The 21,129-nt window shown below is 38.4% G+C and overlaps 1 protein-coding gene across 18 annotated transcripts in view; it reads right to left on the reverse strand.

The window, feature by feature from the left end:
- Positions 1–21,129, reverse strand: part of BCAS3 (BCAS3 microtubule associated cell migration factor) — a 490,554-nt gene that overhangs the window by 291,251 nt on the left and 178,174 nt on the right. For all 18 annotated transcript variants that reach the window (XM_080677777.1, XM_080677775.1, XM_080677776.1 and 15 more), the window contains exon 16: positions 8,844–8,994. In XM_080677777.1, coding sequence (XP_080533903.1) covers positions 8,844–8,994 — 151 coding nt within the window. The remainder of the gene's footprint in view (positions 1–8,843; positions 8,995–21,129) is intronic.

The raw sequence follows: 21,129 nt of genomic DNA on the forward strand, positions 1-21,129 counted from the left end.
CCAATAAAAATTATATATAACAAGTCCCTTCATTTTCATAGGCTTAGAGATTTCAAAATGTTCTATTTCTCCCCCTTTTCTGGACAACCCTATAGGGTTCCTAGGTAAAATAAAATAAATTCAGTTCTGAGGCCCTTTAAAACAAAGTACAAGTTAAATGGGAGTAATCGGATGGAGAAAAGAGTGGGATCAGTAGCAACAGATGTAGGGTTGTGTGACACCGAATGTTTAAAACTAGCTAAAGATAACTCAGTCAAAATTCTGCAAGCATTGTCTGCAGTTCACAGGTTGCAGTCTCAGAGCCAGAGCAAGGAAGCACATATTTCTAAGCTGCTAATTTACAGCAAGTTGGACTGCATATTGCTGGTCAAAGGAACAAACACTAAATACAAGTAGTAGGATTTATTTTCATTTAGGGTCACATTCCAGGAAACTGGCCATTCTCTTAATAGAGATACAAGAGATTAGCTTCTTCTACCTGGCCGCCATTGGGTGAGGCTGGAATCAGGAAACTAAAGCCACAATTGCTTGCTTTAGATACAACTGGGGATACAAAGTCAGACTTCGGTGTTACACTTATTTCTTCTTAATACTCTGTTCACAGTATTTAAGACCTGCTATGCACACTTGCACACAAAGAAGTCCGAGTGATCTAATTATACCTGGAACAAAATGTTGCTATGACATCTGACATTTGAAAGGAAGACATAACAAATTGAGAAGGAAAGCACACTATCAAAACTTGGTTATTTTCTTCTTCAACTTTGGTGCGAGGGACATTTCAAAAGTCCTGCTAATTAGTATTAATCTCCCAGTGCACTGAGTATATTTGGCTCCAAACTGAAACTCGAGGATAATGTTTCACAACACTAACTACCATTCTGAGGACTGAAGCACGGAAGCTAGGAACAAGGCAACAGAGGAGTAAGAGATACTAAGTAGAAGAAGGAGTGAGATCAAAGAACTGAGATACTGAAAACAAGAAATAACTGCAGATGATGCAGAGCATTTATCTCGTTTATCTTACATTTATCTCACAGTTAATGGTAAGACCATGACCAGAGATAAAGTGCCATCATTCACATTTCAAACAGTGGATTTCAAACTTTTTTTTTTTTTTACTGTGACCCATCAAAATGTATTTTCAGGTGCAAGCTGGTGTGTACATAAAAACACACAAATTGAAACAATTTAATGAATGGGTTTTGGTTGTAATCAACTTTACTATTTAGGACTTAGTTATAACAAAGATTAATAAACATTCTAACAGGGCAGGTCTGGGGGAAGCCTGAGACTCTTTTTCTAACAAGCTCCTAGATGATGCCAAAGCTGTGTGTTTGCAGAACTGCATTTTATTGTATTCTATTTCATTAATGAAAAAAAATCAAAATTTCCTTTTCTGATTTCATAATCCACTAATTACATCAGAAACAAAATACTACTTGCAGCTCACCCTGCAACTTGACAAACAATAATTTAAATAACTGAGACCACATAAAGATTCCAATCTCCCAGTAACATAGAGATGCCATGCAGAAATGATCAGAAAATGCAAGGTTCAATACGTTTCCACACGCCCACAAATACCTCCCAAGTGAAAAGGTTACTGTTGGTTCACAGTACCTGGCTTCCTTTAATTTTCTTCATGCTGCAGAACACCTGAACTAATCAAATACTTCCAATGCTCCTGTGATCTGGAGCATTTAGGCATGAGTTGCTCTTTAGTGTATATTGTATCGATGCCGGGTACTCTCCCATCTCATTCCAAATACCAGACTATATAGCTCATTCACAGTAAAGAATTTGGTAGTTTTATCATAGTTCTTTATGACTTAAAGGCTTCACTATGACCCCCAAAACCAAGCAAACAAAAATGAAACAAAACCTTAAAGTTTCTGCATTTCAAAAGACCAGCTGATGTTCCCCACCTTTAAAGCCAGGTTTAGGTGTCCCTTATATATATACAGGGAACATATTTTTATCCTTCTTCAATCAAGTAAGGATAACACAGCTTAAGGAGAAATCAGAGGGCTGGGGAAATGGGGTGAGAACCTGCCTTAGAATGTACAGTTGGCATGTTCCCAATCTACATTCAACCACTTCTTACCCACTCCTACAAACTGGACCTCTGCCACGAACATGTAAGAGAAGAGCCCCAAACCCCAAGGAATTAGAGTGACTGACGTAATTACTGAATTTGTATGGGTAGTGTCAGCTGTTCTTTTGAAATGTGCCTGCTTCATCTTCCCTCAATAGCAAAAGGATGAAAATATAAAGTCACAAAGGACAAGTCCATGATCCAGCTGTCTTCACCTATGACTTTCTCCTCCCCCTCCCAAATCCCACAGTTGGAATTTTATATGGGGATGATTAGAAGGAAGTAGAGGGTAAGAGTGGGAGTCTATGTTGAATTAAAATTGTCTATATGAATATATACAACTCAGTTTATCAAAGTCAGATATTAAGAATGTGTGTGTTTTTCAAACACTATGAAGATTTAGCAGGTTTAACAATCCTGCTATATAAAACCTGTTCTCTTCGTCATGAATATGTCCTTTTAAAGCTGAATTCTGATTGACAAACACTAGGACTGATCAAGAGACTAAATATCAATACATCTTTATTACAGACTTGTTGATTGGGCCATTGGTTCTCAAAGGGTTTCTTCTGGAGATACTCAGAAAACCAGAAGGAACTGTGCATTAATGCTATGTAAGTCTTTAAACTCATGCATTTTGTTGAATTCCACATAGCACCACAAAAGCTCTGGTCTTGCTAGCAGAAAACAAGGCAACTTGTGAAGGTTTCTTAAATGTAAGTAAAAAGGTTGATCTGAAATCCTCTATAACCTGAATCTAGTGCTAAAAAGATATTAGTAATGATTAGGCTCAATCATCTGCCAAGTTAACAAAATCATTGGAGTTTAAGTTCTCTATGAAGACACTTTGAAAGTCCTATTTTATGACTGATCACACCCAATGAGAATTCAGGCACCATCACTTAACCGACTTTAGAATGAGCATATATAAATATTAAATGTACTGAATAGAGAAAAAGCAGAAGAAAAGCTATATGACACCATGAGTAAAATTGTAAAGCCATCTTCTCTAACAGTATCTCCTAGGAGCCCTAACGATCCTGCTACATCCAGTGTGCCCCCTGTTAAAGAGCAACGGAAATGGACTCACATGCAAATAAATTAGTCCTTATGTCATTTTCCAGTGTTACTTTTAATTTTTTTTTCATGTTAACCGCTCCCTAATAAAGAGACCTATGGCACTATTGGCTCTCAAATTACTGATCTGTAGGGCAAACTGAAGGTAAACTGTCCAATTTGAGATATATTCAATGAGCAAATTTAAATTATAAACTCAAGATTTTCATTAGAAAAACGTTAGATAATATTAAAATTCTGGCAGATGTGGCAGAAAAGAAACTAGAACAGCATAAACAGGTTGTCGAATATCTATAGGAAGTTATTTCTGACTTTTAATACAGTATATAATATACTTTATCTCCCCCCCAAAAAAAATCCATAGATTTATGGTAAAATGGAACAAACTCTGGTGTGGTTTAAGTAATCTACTGATTTAGCACAAAAATTGAAAACTCAAACTGTGATAAGTATATTGTACATGTAAATATATCCATATCCATTCTAGCGAGAAAAAAATACATTGTCCATAATTTTGTATCTGGAACCAAACATTTGTAGCTTAGCTATCAAGAACTAACACCTAGAGCAGACAAGGCTGGGAGGTGGAGAATTATCGTGTGTTACTATACCAAGTCTTTCCTATTAATTCTCAGAACTTCACCTATGTGATTTGGGGCTCAGGACAAATTGTCTAGACAAGGTAGACCTAATTAGAAAAAGGAATAGGCCTTCTTCACGGCTTACTATACGCCAATGACATTTATTCACCTTTGCAAGCTCTGATGGCAGATGTGGTCTACAAATTTCAGCTAGAGATAACCAAATACATGCTATTAAATGCTGCCATTTCTAAATAAGCACAATCATCTACATTTCCTAGATGGAAATTGCTCAGCACTGGCCTAGGGCTCAACAATGAGTGAGGCTTGGAAATCAGGTAATGGGATCAAAGCCGTGGTGGGAACTCATACACTGAGAGGCTGAAAGATTGTTATCTATACCCACAAATTTTTATTGTTCAGGTGAAGAAACTGACCTAAGACACACAGTTAACAGGTGGCAGAACCAAGAGGAAAAGCTAGGGCTGCAGACTCCTTAGTCCATTTTTCCCCACAACTATACCCTACCTACGCCTACAGGGTCAGGCCCAAGGTTCCTAATATCTACCTCAAACTGCTCACAAAAAAAGTGAATAGGGGAGGGGAAAAGAGCTGCTCTATTTAAGGAAAAGGAAACCAAATTATCTTGTGTTTACTTCACTAAAATTGATCAGCTATTTAAGAGCAAGGAAGTAAGTTCATTTCTATATTTTTTTATTCCCATGAAATTACTCTGACCTCTTTTTGAAATTAACTCTTCTCTGCTTGTGCCCATAAAGTGATGTGTATATATTAATAATTTTAGATTTAATGCACATAAAATTAAGCATACTGAAAATGATTTAGTAAACTTTTACATAGATAGGAAGCATTAAAAATTTTTTACCACTTACATGATTCATTAAATCAACCAAATATCTACAAAACACTGCTTAGTAAATCCCTACTATAAAAACTTAATACTCCCAAACAAGGAGCAATCCTTTAGCACCTGGTTTCACTTTTAATAGATGTGGCGAACTATTCCTATTTACAAGTGATAAAAACGTGACGGAGGCCTTCAATCTGAGACTGATGAAATGGATTCTGTTTGACTTGAGTGATTGTTGAACCAAATAATTTCTAGCACTTCCTTCGCCTTCATCGGTGTACACTGTAGTGGGGTGAAGCAGCAGCTGTTGCCAAAATAGGCCTCATTTCCTCCAAATGCCACTTCATGGTACAGAACATGAAGGTGTAAGTACATCTGTCTTTTGCCATTTTAGTTCTACTGGCCTCATGCATGTCTTGGAGAAAGACAAATGGTCCGTGACACTGCACAGGCATTCAGGGATATATATTTCCAAAAATAAGAGGGCAGATGTGAAACGTGGTAAGTACACGGTTGATCCCCTGAAGGTTTGAATTGAGACTGCCATCTCAATTCGGTTATTTAAATATAGGATCCTAGGCAATCCGCAGAAATCTTGTGCTAGAAATATAACTTTTTATTTGCTCCATGTTTATGACATGGAACAATTTGTTCTATTGACATGGAACAAATAAATGTTGATCTAACCTAAGGAAGTATATAATTTTACTAGATAAATTATCAGGTATATTAGAAGTAGTCATAGAACTCACATGTCTATAAACGAAAAGTGCTGCGTTCTCCTTCTACATTATCCAAGTCAAATACTTAATTTTATTTTTCACATGCTAGGAAAGGCATTTCATAGAAGCAAAGTTAAGAGGAAATTAACCCGGCCAGTGTGGCTCAGTTGGTTGAGCATCGTCCCATGCACCAAGAGGTTGCTGGTTCATCCGTTCCATTCCTGGTTAGGGTACATGCCTAGGTTGCCAGCTCAACCCCCAGTTTGGGGCATGCAGGAGGCAGCCAATTGATGATTCTGTCTCTCCCCCTCTCAATTCCTCTCTCTCTAAAAAATCAATAAAAACATATTTTTTTAAAAAAAGAGTGAATTAGCCAGTTGGCATGGCGCAGTGGTTGACCATTGGCAAGAAGGTCATGGTTCGATTCCCGTTCAGGGCACACGCCAGGGTTGCGGACTCAATCCCCAGTGTGGGGTGTGCAGGAGGCAGCCGATCAATGATTCTCTCTCGTCATTGATGTTTCTGTTTCTCTCTGTTTCTCTCTCTCTCTCTCTCTCTCTCTCTCTCTCTCTCTCTCTCTCTCTCTCTCTCTCTCTCCCCCACCCCTCTAAAATCAATAAAAATGTGGGTTTTTTTTTTTAAAAAAAGAGTAAATTAGAATTTCCAGAATGAAAAGAGACCTGGAAAATGAAAAGTCCATTTGCTCATCACTCTGCTGACCTTAATGTGGCAATCAAATTTCTAAGTATAACAAAATTGAATTGGAAATAATGCAAATTAGCTAAGTGCAGTATTGAGAACTGGTCATAGTAAAAAAAATTTAAATAAAACTAAAATAAAATAGAGCCTTCCAAATCTAATGAGATGAAATATAATAATATAAAATATCTGGGATTTGTTTCAAATCTCTACATATGTCAAAAATGAAAATTCAGGGAACACATTTTGTTCTTGAAAACAAATATAACTTTTGGTAAGGCAAATACAAGTGATAAAACCACAAATTACATTCTGAATATTCTATGACCAAATGTTCGGGTGAATTATAGTAAAAGTAAAAATTTTAAACTAAGTACTCATTGTAAAAGAAATAGTAATTATTCTCTCTAAATGCTTTCATATAGGACATGCTAAAAAGAATTCAACCCTGGCTGGTTTGGATCAGTGTATAGAGCGTTGTACTGCAGATTGAAGGGTCCCAGGTTCGATTCCGGCCAAGGGAACGTGCCTGGGTTGTAGGCTCGATCCCCAGTAGGGGGCATGCAGGAAGCAAATGATCAATGATTCTCTCTCATCATTGATGTTTCTATCTCTCTCTCCCTTCCTCTCTGAAGTCAATAAAAATATTTTAAATAAATAAATAAATAAAGATAAAAAAATAAAAAGAATACGAAAACTTGGCAGAAACAAAAGGTTTCATAATTGAGATAAAAAGTCTAGTAAATAATAATGATACATGTATATTTAATTCATTAATAAATAATTAACAAATTAACTATAATAAAAGAGAGTCTAATATACATACTCTAAAAATGTAGGATTTGTAACCAACTTTTTAAAAAGAAAATGATACTAGACTTACCGGGGTGATTATTTCATAAGTTACATAAACGTCTAACTACTATGCTGTACACCTAAAAGTAATATAATACTGAATATCAACTGTAATTAAAAAATAAAAACATTTAAAATAAAAGGAAACAAAATTAATCTAAGTTCATAAAGTATGGTTGCATAGGAAAAGATTAGATAACTCACAGTTTCTCCCTGTCTAAGGACAGAGAGTGAAAAACAGAGATTTTATTTGTTTTATGAAAAATTATAAATATATACAAAAGTAGGCTCATTTTCTACCCCTCCAACAAGTATTTTGAATTAAATTGTAACATCATATGATTTCATGCATAGAACTACAGTCACTATAGAGAAAGAAGTTTATTTGAAAGAGAGCTAACTCTTTGCATTATAAAAGAGCATGCCTATTAAGTGTTTAAAATAACAAACATAAACACTAGAAAAAAACTAAAATCAATTTTAAGAACAATAATTTTGAACAGGAAAGACAGTCAAAACCTCCTAAGTAGAATTTGTACAATGCTGATTTTGGACCTACGTTTGCTATATTTTTCCCCCCTTTATATGCAACAAACTCAACTTATTCCTGCATTGAGCAAAAGGATCATTTTATATACTAAAATGACTCTACTAGGGAGAGGGTCAATTTCAGTGTTATGGTAAAATCTGGAGCTCAAAGGCCTGGTCCCTGAGAATGAGTAATTCTTCTCACAAAAATGACCTCTGGAAACATTTTACCACCTAGCAAACAATATTAAGACAGCCAAATAATTAACCTAGTCCTTTTGTTGGAAAGGCCCTGAAGAATATTTGAAGCCAAGAGAGGGTTTTCTCCTGACTAGCTGAATATATAATTTTTAGGCAGTTGTTCCATTTCAAATTAGGTTAAAGCCCAGAATAGTTTATTGATGAAAATAGGTAATTTGCGTATAGACCTATATATTTCCTGGTACAAATGAATTTCAAAGTGATTACACAATTGAATATCTAATGATATCTTAGACACAGCACTTTATTTTTCAGGAACCAAAAAAAGTGATGATTTCTAGCAGGTAGGAATTGTTTTAAATTTTTAAATAGCTAAAATATGCACAAAGATATGAATTAAAGTGAATCATCAAGTCTTTGAGGGTGTTAACGACCAATCTTGAGTAAAGCCCAAATCTTAGGACTCTGGCTTTTGAAAACTACCCTTTGCTCTACACTGTCCTAGCACTAATGACAGATTATTTTTTTTAATATATATTTTATTGATTTTTTACAGAGAAAAAGGGAGAAGGATAGAGAGTTAGAAACATCGATGAAAGAGAAACATCGATCAGCTGCCTCCTGCACACCCCCTACTGGGGATGTGCCCACAACCAAGGTATATGCCCCTGACCGGAATCGAACCTGGGACCCTTCAGCCCACAGGCCGATGCTCTATCCACTGAGCCACACCGGTTAGGGCTAATGACAGATTATTATAGGTAAGTTTTACCTCAATATAGATTTTTTTAGAGTATCAGAAACATGGTTGTCATCTAAAGTTCTCATCTTAGTAGGTGTGTCTGTCAAAATTTGGAAGTCATTGTAAGTCCAGATCATGTCCACAAAAGCAAGAAAATGAAACTGTACTTTCAGACAAAGCCACAGGCAGCAAGTAGAAGACTAAGTAGCTAAATCTGGTTTTTATTAGCGAACACTCGTTTTCACAACTTGTCACTGCTTTGTTTTTTCTCTGAATGTGTGTGCACAGGGTTGTGTGCAAGTATGTTTGTGCCTGTTCTATGCTTTGTACTTAACCTGCTGCCATTAAGTATCATATGGACTGGAAATGAAAAACATAATCAAAACCATCCAAACAAAAAGTATGTTTTCTTTTATGCATTCAATCCTCTAACACAGCTATTAAAAAAGTGTCAAGCCTGAGGCCTTACCCTGTTCGTTTGGTGATGGTCCCCAATGTCATTGGCTGTTTGATTTGTGCAAGAGGCGTCAAGACCATCAAGCTGGGGAGAGGAGAGAGCCGAGGGTTGCCAGGGTTGTTGTTGGCAAAATTATTGTAGGAGTCTTGGCTGTTTAGTTTCCCTGCAAAGAATAAAAATATAGAAAAACATCACCAAGGTAAGTTTCCTTTTCGCATAGGTTTTACACTAACTCCACTCATCACTTAAGAAAGGTATCAAAGGCAGAATTCATCCTTAAAGAATCATGATTATAAAGATGGGAGGGTGGGGGAAAACAAAGAACACTGGTTACACCAAGTGTGACTTACTTAGAGACTTTAGTCTTTGGGGATAGAAGAATAGAGGATACCGAACTGGATAGATGTTAAATGGTTATACCAATAATCAGTATGAAATTTAATTATAATGTTATGGTGTTATAAAGAAATAGAGTAATCTTTAAGGTATGAGATGTGATTTTTAAAAAATATATAAAATTAAATGAAACAAATGAAAGCAGATGAAACAAAAATCTATAAAGTTTAAATGAAGTTTACCACAATCTTATAAATGTGGGTTTAGGATTTTTTTCCTGTTTGTTTTTTTAACCAGTGGACTCAAAATATTACCTATAGTATCTATTATTCTAATACTATAGTACATGAAACCTTAAGCAAGGCAGGACCCATGATCTCTTTCATTTTTTCCATTTACCTGGTATCCTGCCCTAATGACAAATTTTGAGCTAAATTTTGTTGAGGTAAAGTGTTATGGCAAATTGTACTGCTTTCTTATCATAAACAAAAATCACACATAGTCACTGAAAAGAGAAAGACCAGATTATAAGAAGGAAACTTATTATATTCTGGAGAAGAACTACCTATTTGGACATTTATTGTTTCTATATTATTTGTTATCACCTTCTTGCAGCCTACAACTACAAAATTCAAGTAAGTTACAAAAGCTCATAGAAACAAGGGCATACAATACTAGTATAAAGGCAGAAATTATTTTTACATTATCGAAGTCCTCTTTTAGATACAGGCATATAGAATTATAAAAGTTAGATCATTTGCTATTCTGAATTTCCATAATGCTTTGAAATGCTATCATGTTGGGAATTAGGTTCCTAAACAACTGATGACTTCCAAAGTAGACTTGCATGAAGCTCTGCCCAAGCATGCACAGAACTCGATAAGAAGACACTTTAAATGTCAAAGCTCTTACAACCCCTGTTTAGTCACCTTTTTCTAAGGAGGCATCTCTGTAGCAATAAATAATGGTTTTTCAGAAGAACTAAAGAGAAGAAAAAAAAAAGAGAAAAAGTATATTTAATTCCTTTCTTTCCAAAGATCGTTGGTGGTTTGATGCCTTTCCTCAGTGGCCCATGATACCTAACAATACTTGCTGCTTCCACCTACACTTTGCCGTCATCTGCAAAAACCATCAGCCGTGACTCTGACAGGGATTGAACTGAATCTGTAGATCGGTTTAGGGAATATTGCCATCTTAACAATATCTAGTCTTTCAAGCCATGAACATGGGATGTCTTTCCATTTATTTAGGAATTTAATTTCTCTGAATATTTTTTGTAGGTTTCAGGCTACAAGTTTTACACTTCTTTGGTTAAATTTATTCCTATTTTATTCTTTGTGATGCAACTTATAAACAGAACTGTCTCCTTCATTTGCCTTTTCAGATTGTTCATTGCTAGTGAAGAGAAATAGTTAATTTTTGCACCTGGATATTGTACGCTATAACCTTGTTTCTTAGCTCTACTGATTTCTTATGGATTCTTTGGATTCCTATATACATGATCATGTCATCCTCAAAGAAAAAAAGAGTTTTACTTCTTCTTTACAGTCCTTCTACTTCTTTTACTGCTTCATAGTCGTGGTTAAAACTTCCAGTACAATGTTGAACAGAAGTGTCGAGCAGACCGATTGACTTTGAGTTCATTTTTGTACATGGAGGTATGGGTTGAGGTTCATTGTGCTCATTGCCTTGATAATGGATGCCCATTTGTCTCATCACCATTTGGTAAAAAGATTATTTTCTCGACACTGAATTGCCTTTTCACCTTTGTCAAAAATCAATTGCCCAGCCGAAACCGGTTTGGTTCAGTGGATAGAGCGTCGGCCTGCGGACTGAAGGGTCCCGGGTTCGATTCCGGTCAAGGGCATGTACCTTGGTTGCGGGCACATCCCCAGTGGGAGGTGTGCAGGAGGCAGCTGATCGATGTTTCTCTCTCATCGATGTTTCTAGCTCTCTATCCCTCTCCCTTCCACTCTGTAAAATATCAATAAAATATATTAAAAAAAAAAAAAACAATTGCCCAGGTGTTTCATCTTGAAGGATGTTTGCTGGTTTCTGTTCCAAAAGAGCAGCATTTAATGCCAGTCTTTGCAGGTAAACACTCATCATGATCTCCGCTACTCAAACTGATCATCACTGATCCTAGTTGCGAAGAATAACGCAGAAAGGATATTCAAGTAGAATCTGCAGATGTCTCATGATTATTTCTAATATTACGTTTCTCATCATTCATAACCTGATGGCCATTTATGACAGACTTGAGGCCTGGTGCATGAAATTCGTGCACGGGGCTGTGTCTCTCTCAGCCCAGCCTGCACCCTCTCCAATCTGGGACCCCGAGAGGGATGTCCGACTGCCCATTTAGGCCCGATCCTACTGGAATCGGGCCTAAACGGGCAGTCGGACATCCCTCTCACAATCCAGGACTGCTGGCTCCCAACTGCTCGCCTGCCTGCCTTCCTGATTGCCCTTAACCACTTCTGCCTGCCAGCCTGATCACCCCCTAACCACTCCCCTGCCAGCCTGTTTGCCCCTAACTGTCCTCCCCTGCAGGCCTGGTTACCCCTAACTGCCCTCCCCTGCAGGCCTGGTCACCCCTAACTGCCCTCCCCTGCAGGCCTGGTCACCCCTAACTACCCTCTCCTGTAGGCCTGGTCACCCCCAACTACTCTCCCCTGCAGGCCTGGGTCCCCCCCAACTGCCCTTCCCTGCAGGCCCAGTCGCCCCCAACTTCCCTCCTCTGCCGGCCTGGTCACCCCTAAATGCCCTCCCCTGCAGGCTTGATCACCCCCAACTGCCCTCCCTTGCAGGCCTGGTCCCTCCCAACTGCCCTCCCCTGCTGGCCATCTTGTGTCCACATGGGGGCAGTATCTTTGACCACATGGGGGCAGCCATCTTGTGTGTTGGAGTGACGGTCAATTTGCATATTATCCTTTTATTAGATAGTATTAGATAGGATAGAGGCCTGGTGCACGGGGGGGGGCGGGGGGGGGGGCCCGGCTGGTTCACCCTGAAGGGTGTCCTGGATCAGGGTGAGGGTTCCCTTGGGGTGTGGGGCAGCCTGGGTGAGGGTCCTGTGGTGGTTTGCAGGTCAGCCACACCCCCCCCCAGTGACCCAAGCAGAGGCCCTGGTATCTGGGATTTATTTATTTTCTATAATTGAAACTTTGTAGCCTGGAGCAGAGCCAAGCCTCCTGCTCGCTCCGTGGCCATAGCCATTTTTGTTGGGATTTATCTTCTATAACATTGTAGCCTTGAGCGGAAGAGGCCAAGGCAGGCCAGGGCTGCGGAAACTTGGCTTCCTCCATTGTCGGGAGCCTCCCGCTCTCTCCAGCTCCGTGGCTGCCGCCATTTTTATTGGGATTTATTTATCTTCTATAATTGAAACTTTGAAGCCTTGAGTGGAGGCCTGGGCCCACCAGGGCAGGCGGAAAGCTTGGCTTCCTCCATTGCTGGGGGCAACTTAAGCCTCCTGCTCTCTCCATGATCACCACAATAACAGCCATCTTGGTTGGGTTAATTTGCATACTTGCTCCTGATTGGCTGGTGGGCATGGCCTGTGGGTGTAGCGGAGGTGTGGTTAATTTGCATATCACTCTTTTATTAGATAGGAGACCAGGAGTCACAAGAAATGGCCATGATCCAACTAGAATTATCAAGGTGTTTCATTAACAAGGATCAAATTGACGCCTCACAAAAAGAGAAACCAAGGAAGATCACCTCAGGATGATCTTAAATTAAACCTAGATGCCTTGGGGCCTTTTGGCCTTTTTAAAAGTCTTTTGAGCATCTTCAAACAGAAGTAAATTCAGGACACACACACACACACAATCAATTACCCATGCCTGACCAATGTGGCTCAGTGGTTCCCAGTCAGGACACATGCCCGGGTTGCAGGCTCGATTACCATTGAAGGGTGTGCAGAAGATAGCCAGTCAATGATTCTCTCTCATCATTGATGTTTCTATGTTTCCATCTCTCTCTCTCCCTTTTCCTTCCTCTCTGCCCATATGTATGTGGGTCTATTTCTGGATTCTGTTTCATTGATCCATGTGCCTATCCTTTCATCAATACCTCATTTTCTTGATTACTGTAGTTAGCTATTCTTATAATTCAATGCACATACACAAGTTTTAGAGAGAGTGGGTGAGAGAGGTAAAGACAGAGAGAAATATCGATGTGAGAGAAACACATTGATTGGTTGCCTCCTGCACATGCCCTGACTAGGGCCTGGGCCAGGGAGGAGCTGCAACTGAGGTACGTGCCCTTGACCAGAACCCAACCCAGGACCATTCAGTCTGCAGGCGGACGCTCTATCCACTGAGCCAAACCAGCCAGGGTGAGATCATTAAACTTTATAGATGGGCTACGTCATCTAGAAAAATGAACTGATTCACCAAGAAGCTCCAAATCTGTGGATCAGTTAGCCATGGCTTATCCCTCAGTGGCTCCCCAGGATAAAGGGCAACCTCAGAACAGCATCAAAGGTACTTCAGACTTATCCCTCCCAGCCTGCTACTGTACTGTCAAGCAGCACCCAAGTATTTATGGGATTTCACTCTTAGCATCTGTGTTTATGATGTAGCCTCTGAAATCCAGCCCTCACTTGACTTGGCTGAAAGAGTCAAGTAAGCCGGGGAGATTTTATGTTCATAAGAATAGAGGCAGTGTCTGTCTTCCACAGCAGTGCCCCTTCTCCTAGGGGTATACATTCCAAGACCCCCAGTGGATGCTTGAAACCACAGACAGTACCAAACCCTACATACACTATATCTTTTCCTATACATACATACCAATGATAAAGCTTAATTTATCAATTAAGCACAGTTAATAGATTAATAATAAAATATAACAATTATAGCCATACATTGTAATAAAAGTTACGTGACAGTGGTCTCTCTCCCAAAATACCTTATTGTACTGCATGTACAGCACAGATATGCTGGCCAAAGTGATTATTCACGTCCCAGGCAGGACTGAGCGGGATAGTGTGAGATTTCAGCACACTGGTCAAAACAGCACACAATTTAAAACTTATGAATTCTTTCTGGAATTTTCCATTTAATATTTTGGGACTGCAGTGACCGCAGGTAAGAGAAGTCACGGGAAGCAAAACTGCAGGTAAGGGGGACTGCTGTATTTTACAGGTATGGCAAGTACTTAGTAAAAGCAGCTTTAAAGGAAGAATAAATGTGTTAATAAAATGGTGAGCAATGACAAGGTTCAGGAAGGCAAACTGAGAGAGAAAGCTAATCATCCTTCGGGTAGTTTCCGTGAAGAGGTAAAAGGTCGGATAGAAAGGGATAAGTCAAGGGAACACTGATAAAAAATGATACAGGTAATGGATGCAGAACACAGAGTTAAGGACTTTGCGGCTAAAAAGATATTGACACGATAAGATACTGTACCAGCAAAGGTTTCATTCAACATTTATTCTTTCACTTCATACTTTTGAGCCTATTGGTATGAGGCCCTGTTCTAGTCCTGAATGAGTAAGTCCAAGGGACTCCTAAAAAGTTCATAACATGAGACAGAAAGATTATTTATAAACCAAAAATTTTAAATGGAAGAAAACATGCTAATAAAGATATCTGCAAAAGGTCTCAGAAACAAAAAGGAAGGAGACATTTTTATTGTTGTTGTGTTAAAGTACAACTTAAAAAAGTGTAGAAATCTTGAGCCTAGAGGAAAAATCTTTTATCATCTTCCCTATACTTTTCTAATAGGAAATTAGGGGATGAGAGATATGTAGACAATTATGTCAGGAATTAGGAAAATCAGGAAACTAGCTTAGATAAGAAATCTCATTAGCTGATGTATAATGATCTTCATGTTAAAAAAAATACAATAAAACACATCAAATTTAAAAATGAAGTTCATACTCAATAAATCAAATACACAAAATTAGTATAACAATCCTTTCTTCTTATTGCTATTACTCAAAGTCTTTGGCTAAAAATTATTTTGCATTATCTTTTGTGTCATAGACTTTCTTTGAAAATGTGGCATATGTGTGTGTGTGTGTGTGTGTGTGTGTGTGTGTGTGTGTGTGTGTGTTTTCCCACATCCAGGAAGTACAGGAAAATTTAGCCCTGTGAGCTACAGAAAAAGAATTAATTTTGGAGGGAACTCAGACTTCAGAAGATAGCCAGATGCTGGAATCCATGGCCTTCACTTCTCTGCTTAGTCTCATGTTGACTGGGCTGGGAGCCTAGCCTTTGGTAACTTTAAGAATAGATCTTCAGACACTTCCTCTGGTTATAGCAAAGCTAAATTTCCAAGCCAGAATTTTTCTTTATGTTCTTAAAATAATGAGGTTCCGTAGCATCCCAAGTCTTGCATGTGATGAAGTCTGTCCCTCTGTTTGTCCCTCCCTTTGTTCAATTTCCCCTTGGTCAAAGAGCAAGAGTAGCACCATGTCTTTGCTGCGCCTCTCAGGCATATATATACAGTAGTGACAGTGAAATTGAAAAATTTTGAGATCAGCGAAGAGTCACTACACAAATTCTAAATGTAACCTTTGCTAACCATTCTTTACTAGGCTTTTTTTTTCCATTGTATAAGTACATTGCAAATAGCAGAAGTTGGTTAATTGTAGTTTTAGTAGAGGGATTCATAAAACCTTAAAATAGATATTTCACACCCCATTATACTTTCAAATCCCAGCTGGGACAAGACCTGTGAGTGACAAATGCCATGAGAATGGATATTCTCACAGTATTTCTGGCACAGCCAGAGGAAGTCCCAAAAATCTCATGAGAAAATAAGCTCTTCTAAGACTCTCATCCCAGTTCCTTGGGCTTGCTCTATACAGATAAACTTCCATAAGCCTTCGGGCTTTTGGGTCTTTATCCAAATCCACTAGAGCTTTGATCTTTTAGAGGTTTACCAGTCCCCAAGATAGAGGGAGTTGAGTTCCTTTGGGGGGCAAAAATTCCAAGTTCCAATAAAATGGCTTCTTAATACACTAAAGCAGCAGTTCTATTTAGGAATAGGAAATCATTTAAAAGTCAGAATTTATAAAGCATCCCTGGATGTTTAAAGCTAGGATACTTTGTTTTAGTTTTAATTGTTTGTTTACGTTATTATTGTTTTTAATGTGACAACAAAGCACTAAACCAAAAAAGGTCACATTGGGGTTTAACCACTGACTTTCTGTATTTACTTGAACAAGACTGCATTTTTGAAAAATGAAAACAGCCTCATGTGCTTTTCAAAAAGATTCTTCTACCTTTTCGATGAAGAATGCCTACAGACACCTTATACGGTAGGGGAAAAGTAACTCTCAACCAGCATATTAATACAGAGTACCGCCATCTGTGTGTGATGTCCAACAGGGTATAGCCTGTTTACTAAAAGTTAGAGTAACTCCAAAATGCCATCTTCTCATTTACCTATTGTCCCAAAGTATGTTCTCCAAAACATTCGATATTGCAAAAACACGAAGGAAAATGGGTTAGGTTGAGGATAAAAGTAAAGAACGAGAATAACAATGGGCTTTGTTGCTGCACCAGAGGTATGGCTTGTCAGAGAGGCATATTCCCTAACCAGCCATCATTAACAGACTCACTTCCACAGGAAAAAAAAAAAAGACAGAGTCTGAAAACTCCGGACAAAAGAAATCCCTGCAGACAAAGTAAAAACAAATTAAAAGACCCATTATAAAACACAGATGCTACAAGGAAAATAAACTTTGTAAGATTTACTGGGCTTTGACAAACTTGAACATTTGTGGAAAAGACATCAGCAACAACTCCCAGGTACTGTGGCTGCGGAGCTAGCCCCCTCTCCATTTTATCTGCACCCTCTCAGCAGAAGCTGCAGGCTGGTATTCTGAGCTCCTGAATGCAGAGACGTGAGAACATGTGCAAGCGGCACACTGCCAGCTACAAGAAACCTCTGCAGCCAGCAAGATCCTGAGATTGTTGACCATTACAGATTATGCTAAATATAAAAGTTAGTATCAGTGTGTCTCTGTCCATGTTTGCATTTCTTCTTAAATGCAAACAAGAAAAGGGAACAAGTAAGGCATAAATGTAATGATGTGCCTCCTCTCCCTTCTTCCCCTTTAAGAATAATCTCCTTATCCTATCAAATTATGAAACAAAGTGAATAAAAGCAGTTACTGTAGCATTAAGCAATCAAAGGCTCAGAGCTGTAGGTCCGAAAGTACTGTTAAAAAGTATCCTATCAGTGAGAAAGATAAAACTTTTTGTTACAGGTTTCTAGAGGCACAAGCTACAGATTGTTGCTAATGGGGGTCAAAGGAAGATTCTAGTAACACAAGGTGTAAGAAACTAAGAACTATGATGGAATAAAATGGAACAAATGACATGTTTGGAGGATAAAGGAGCATTGCCCTTTGGGGTCATTAGGGATGTGAATAAATATAAATATAGATTCATCTGTAAAAAAAAAAAAGCAAAGGGATTCCAGGCAGTGTTGACAGTACCCTACGGGAGAGCAATGTTATTAGGAGTCTGCATAATCTTCTCACTTCTTTTATCCTTACCAGGGACACTTTAGGCACTCCAGTGCTCTGAAGGTTTCCAGTAGCAACCTTCCCATGTTATATATTAGACGCCGACAATAGTATCACATTCTGTTCTCATCACCTTTCCAACACACTCGTCCACAAGATCTGCTGCTGTTCTAGGAATCAAGCCTCCCAGTCAGTGTCCATGGGCTACTATTTTGAATTCCTACATTTTGAAATTGGATCAAATGAGGCCCACTGAAAGCCAGCGTTGATGTGCAACCTGGACTCCGGAGAAGACACTTCTGAAGGAAAGAAGTCCTACTCCCAGCTATCCCGTTATTGTCCTCCTTCCAACAGCCCCCTCCTCTAAGCCCTCTACATGGTCTCCTTTCCCTAAATATCTTTCCCACATAAGACCCGGGTAATGAGTTCAGATGGGGCTTTTCTTGTGCTTTTTGCTTTTCACAGTTTTGGTCTGCTTTTAACGTATTGCTGTGGAACTGACGGGGATAAAAACCCAAAATATACTAACAAGTTTAACTAAGTCATTGAAAAGCTCCCGATTTCTTGACTCTGTGTAAAAGAGGACAGTGGTAGCTGCATCTGAAACACTCAGTGGAAATCTGGGCTCTGAAAAGTTAAAAACACGGCTTAGCTCTTGCTTGCCATCTAATTTAACATTAAAGCTTTCTCAGCTATACACTTGATAATTATTTAATCAAAACCAAATAAAACCCTTTTGGAAAATATAACAAGTACCCTGTGCAAATGGGCATTTCCTCAATGTGGGACATTTGGGGTTGGGATGGGAGTCTCTATTTCTCTCTTTTTCTAATTCCCCCTCCCCTTTTCTGGATGAGAATGGCTTCCCAGCTGCCATTCCAGGACATTCACCCTCCTTTTTGACCTTTGCTCAGGCGTATTCCAGTATAATCTGTAATCTACTCAAGTAGGAAAAGGAAACAGCAGCGCCCTGGTGAGAAACAGTGCCTTCTGACCCACATACCAAACTGGGCGGAAGCAATGCTTGTTCACAGGAGCCAGGGAAGTAGAACATGCAATTAAATGAAAATGAATAAAATATTTTTTGTTTTTTTTTTGTAAAAGGCTATTAACACAACAACCAGACAGTTTAGGTGACAAAGCTCAGGATGGAAAGAGTTCAAGGACAATTCTGACTGGGCATTGTCTTGTTTCTCCCTGTAACTTTTTGGGGGGAGTGAAGGCTGGGGAAGTAAAAATACTGCAAACCTTTATGCATTTCAAGCAAAAACACTTGTTGCTTTTTCATGTAAACTGTTTATGGCACTATAGACACTACTATCGGTATTTTGGGGAGGGGTGGGAAAGTAAAAAGATAAATCTCCCACCAAATCAATCTGAAAAGAAGGAAGGAATCTTTGTTGTTTTTGTTTTGTTTTGTTTTTTGCGAGATGGGGATTGAGATTGTTAATATTGTCATCACTACACAACGTAACAGACTAGCCTGCATGCAACTTTGCACTAGTGCTTACTAAACGTCAGCAGAGTTAAAATGTCATGCTTTGGAGACCTGACACTGCACTAATTATTAAATAATAATTATATGTATATATGTTTATGCAAATATTTATATATATTTACATAAATACATACATTTTAAACAAATTATTTTCTAGGTGGTTTTCCTTTTCTAGCCTTAATACATTTTACCAGTTATTATCTTAATGTGCTCATGACTGTTATAGGCAAATGTGGGTATTTTTTCCTTCTTTAAATTAAAATAAATTCAATACATTTAGAAAGTTCATTCATAAAAAATTTAAAGTAAAAAAGAGATAACTGTTCTTTAAACTATATGTAGACAGGACTATCTATACTCCTCCAAAAAGATACCAAATCAGGAATAGAATTAGGAGCCTTGGGATGCAAAAATAAGCCTAAAAAGGGAGATGAGATCAAGAGCTAGAAACAATGTTTATAAAATGCCAAGAATAAAATTGGGGGGAGGGGTGTATAAAAAAATGTCCAGAAAGTTTCAGAGATACAGGTGTACGGGGAACAGCAATGACATACCCTGCAAGAAAATCTTCCGGCTACATTTCCTCTCCGTTGTATTTGGGGTACAATGTAGTCTTGATCACACAGCCAGCCCAAATTTATAAAATAAATGAGCAAAATCTCCCCCATAAGTGGGAAGTTCATTGCCATAGTTTATTTTTCTTAGAGCACTCTAAGATGTGGGATAAAGGAAATTTGTAAGAGCTAGTGCTCTTAATATTTAAGAAGTTTTAGCAGTTTTTAGTTCACTTTAAACATTAGGATTGTAGTATGCCACTCTTTCAACAATTAAAAATCAAACAAAACCATAAATAGACTACATTTAACAACAGAAGGGACAAACTCTTCGTAATAAATGAGAACAACAAAACATTTTGGGAGTTTTACTTTAAGTTTTATTCCTAAACCTAACATAACATATTTAAGTACCCTCAAAATTTCCCTGTTCTCTGAAGGAGCTCAAACAGAGTTTAGGGACAAAATGCTCGGAAGAATTTTCACCTTAGTGAAAAATCCCCAGAATTAAAAAACCCAAATCTAGCATCTCTTGGACCTCATTTGGGATTAAATGAGCTCCCCAAAGTATATATAAATCCTCTTTGAAATTCTGGTTTGAAAAGGCTCTACACCAGATCTCCCATGTTTATCTCACAATGAATTTTGTATCATGTCAACAGAGCGAACAGGGCAAGCTGTGCAAGGGGAAAAAAAAATACAGAAACTTATCTTCATCACTCAACAACTACAACTTACAACTATTACTTATACTGTTAAACATATAAGATGTGGAAGAACTGAGAGCTGTTCGTGAAGAAAACAATCGGACCCTTTATAAGATAAACTTTTAAACAAACTGCAAGATTTAAGTTGTAATATTTTTAGGCTTGGAGGACTCAAGTTTAATTTAACATGTGCAGAACTTGTGTTTTCCAAATACATTAAGTGTTGTATACTGAAGGGGAAAAATAAAGATGAAAGTCAAGAGTATTCTCTGTTGAATCACAGCTATCGTAGTGAAATGTAAGCAGCTTCACTAAAGATGCTCTTCCCACAGCCTCCCTCCCCATGCTCCCCGCCCCTCCCCACGGAAGCCTTCCTTCTTTTTACCAGGACTGTTAAGGATATTTTCTGGCTCTCGTTCAGCATTATGGCTCAGGTCATGAGAAGTGTCAAAGATGCATTTCCTTCAGATGGGAAAGAGCAGCAGATTTTTAACAACCGTACAAAGATGGGAGTGCAGCGCAAAAGGGCCACATCAGCAATTTGGACAGCAGGGAAGATAAAACCTTTCATCTTCACATATATTTATTTCCAGCTTTTAAATATCTTTCTACCAAAATATGCTTACACGTTCTGCTCCTGAAGAAAACAGGAAAGCCATACCCCATTTAGCTGCCTAAATTATCAAAAATTTGTGAAAGAGAATTGTTCACTAAAAAAAGA

This window comes from Plecotus auritus (assembly GCF_963455305.1).
Source record: "Plecotus auritus genome assembly, chromosome: 7".
NCBI lineage: Eukaryota > Metazoa > Chordata > Mammalia > Chiroptera > Vespertilionidae > Plecotus > Plecotus auritus.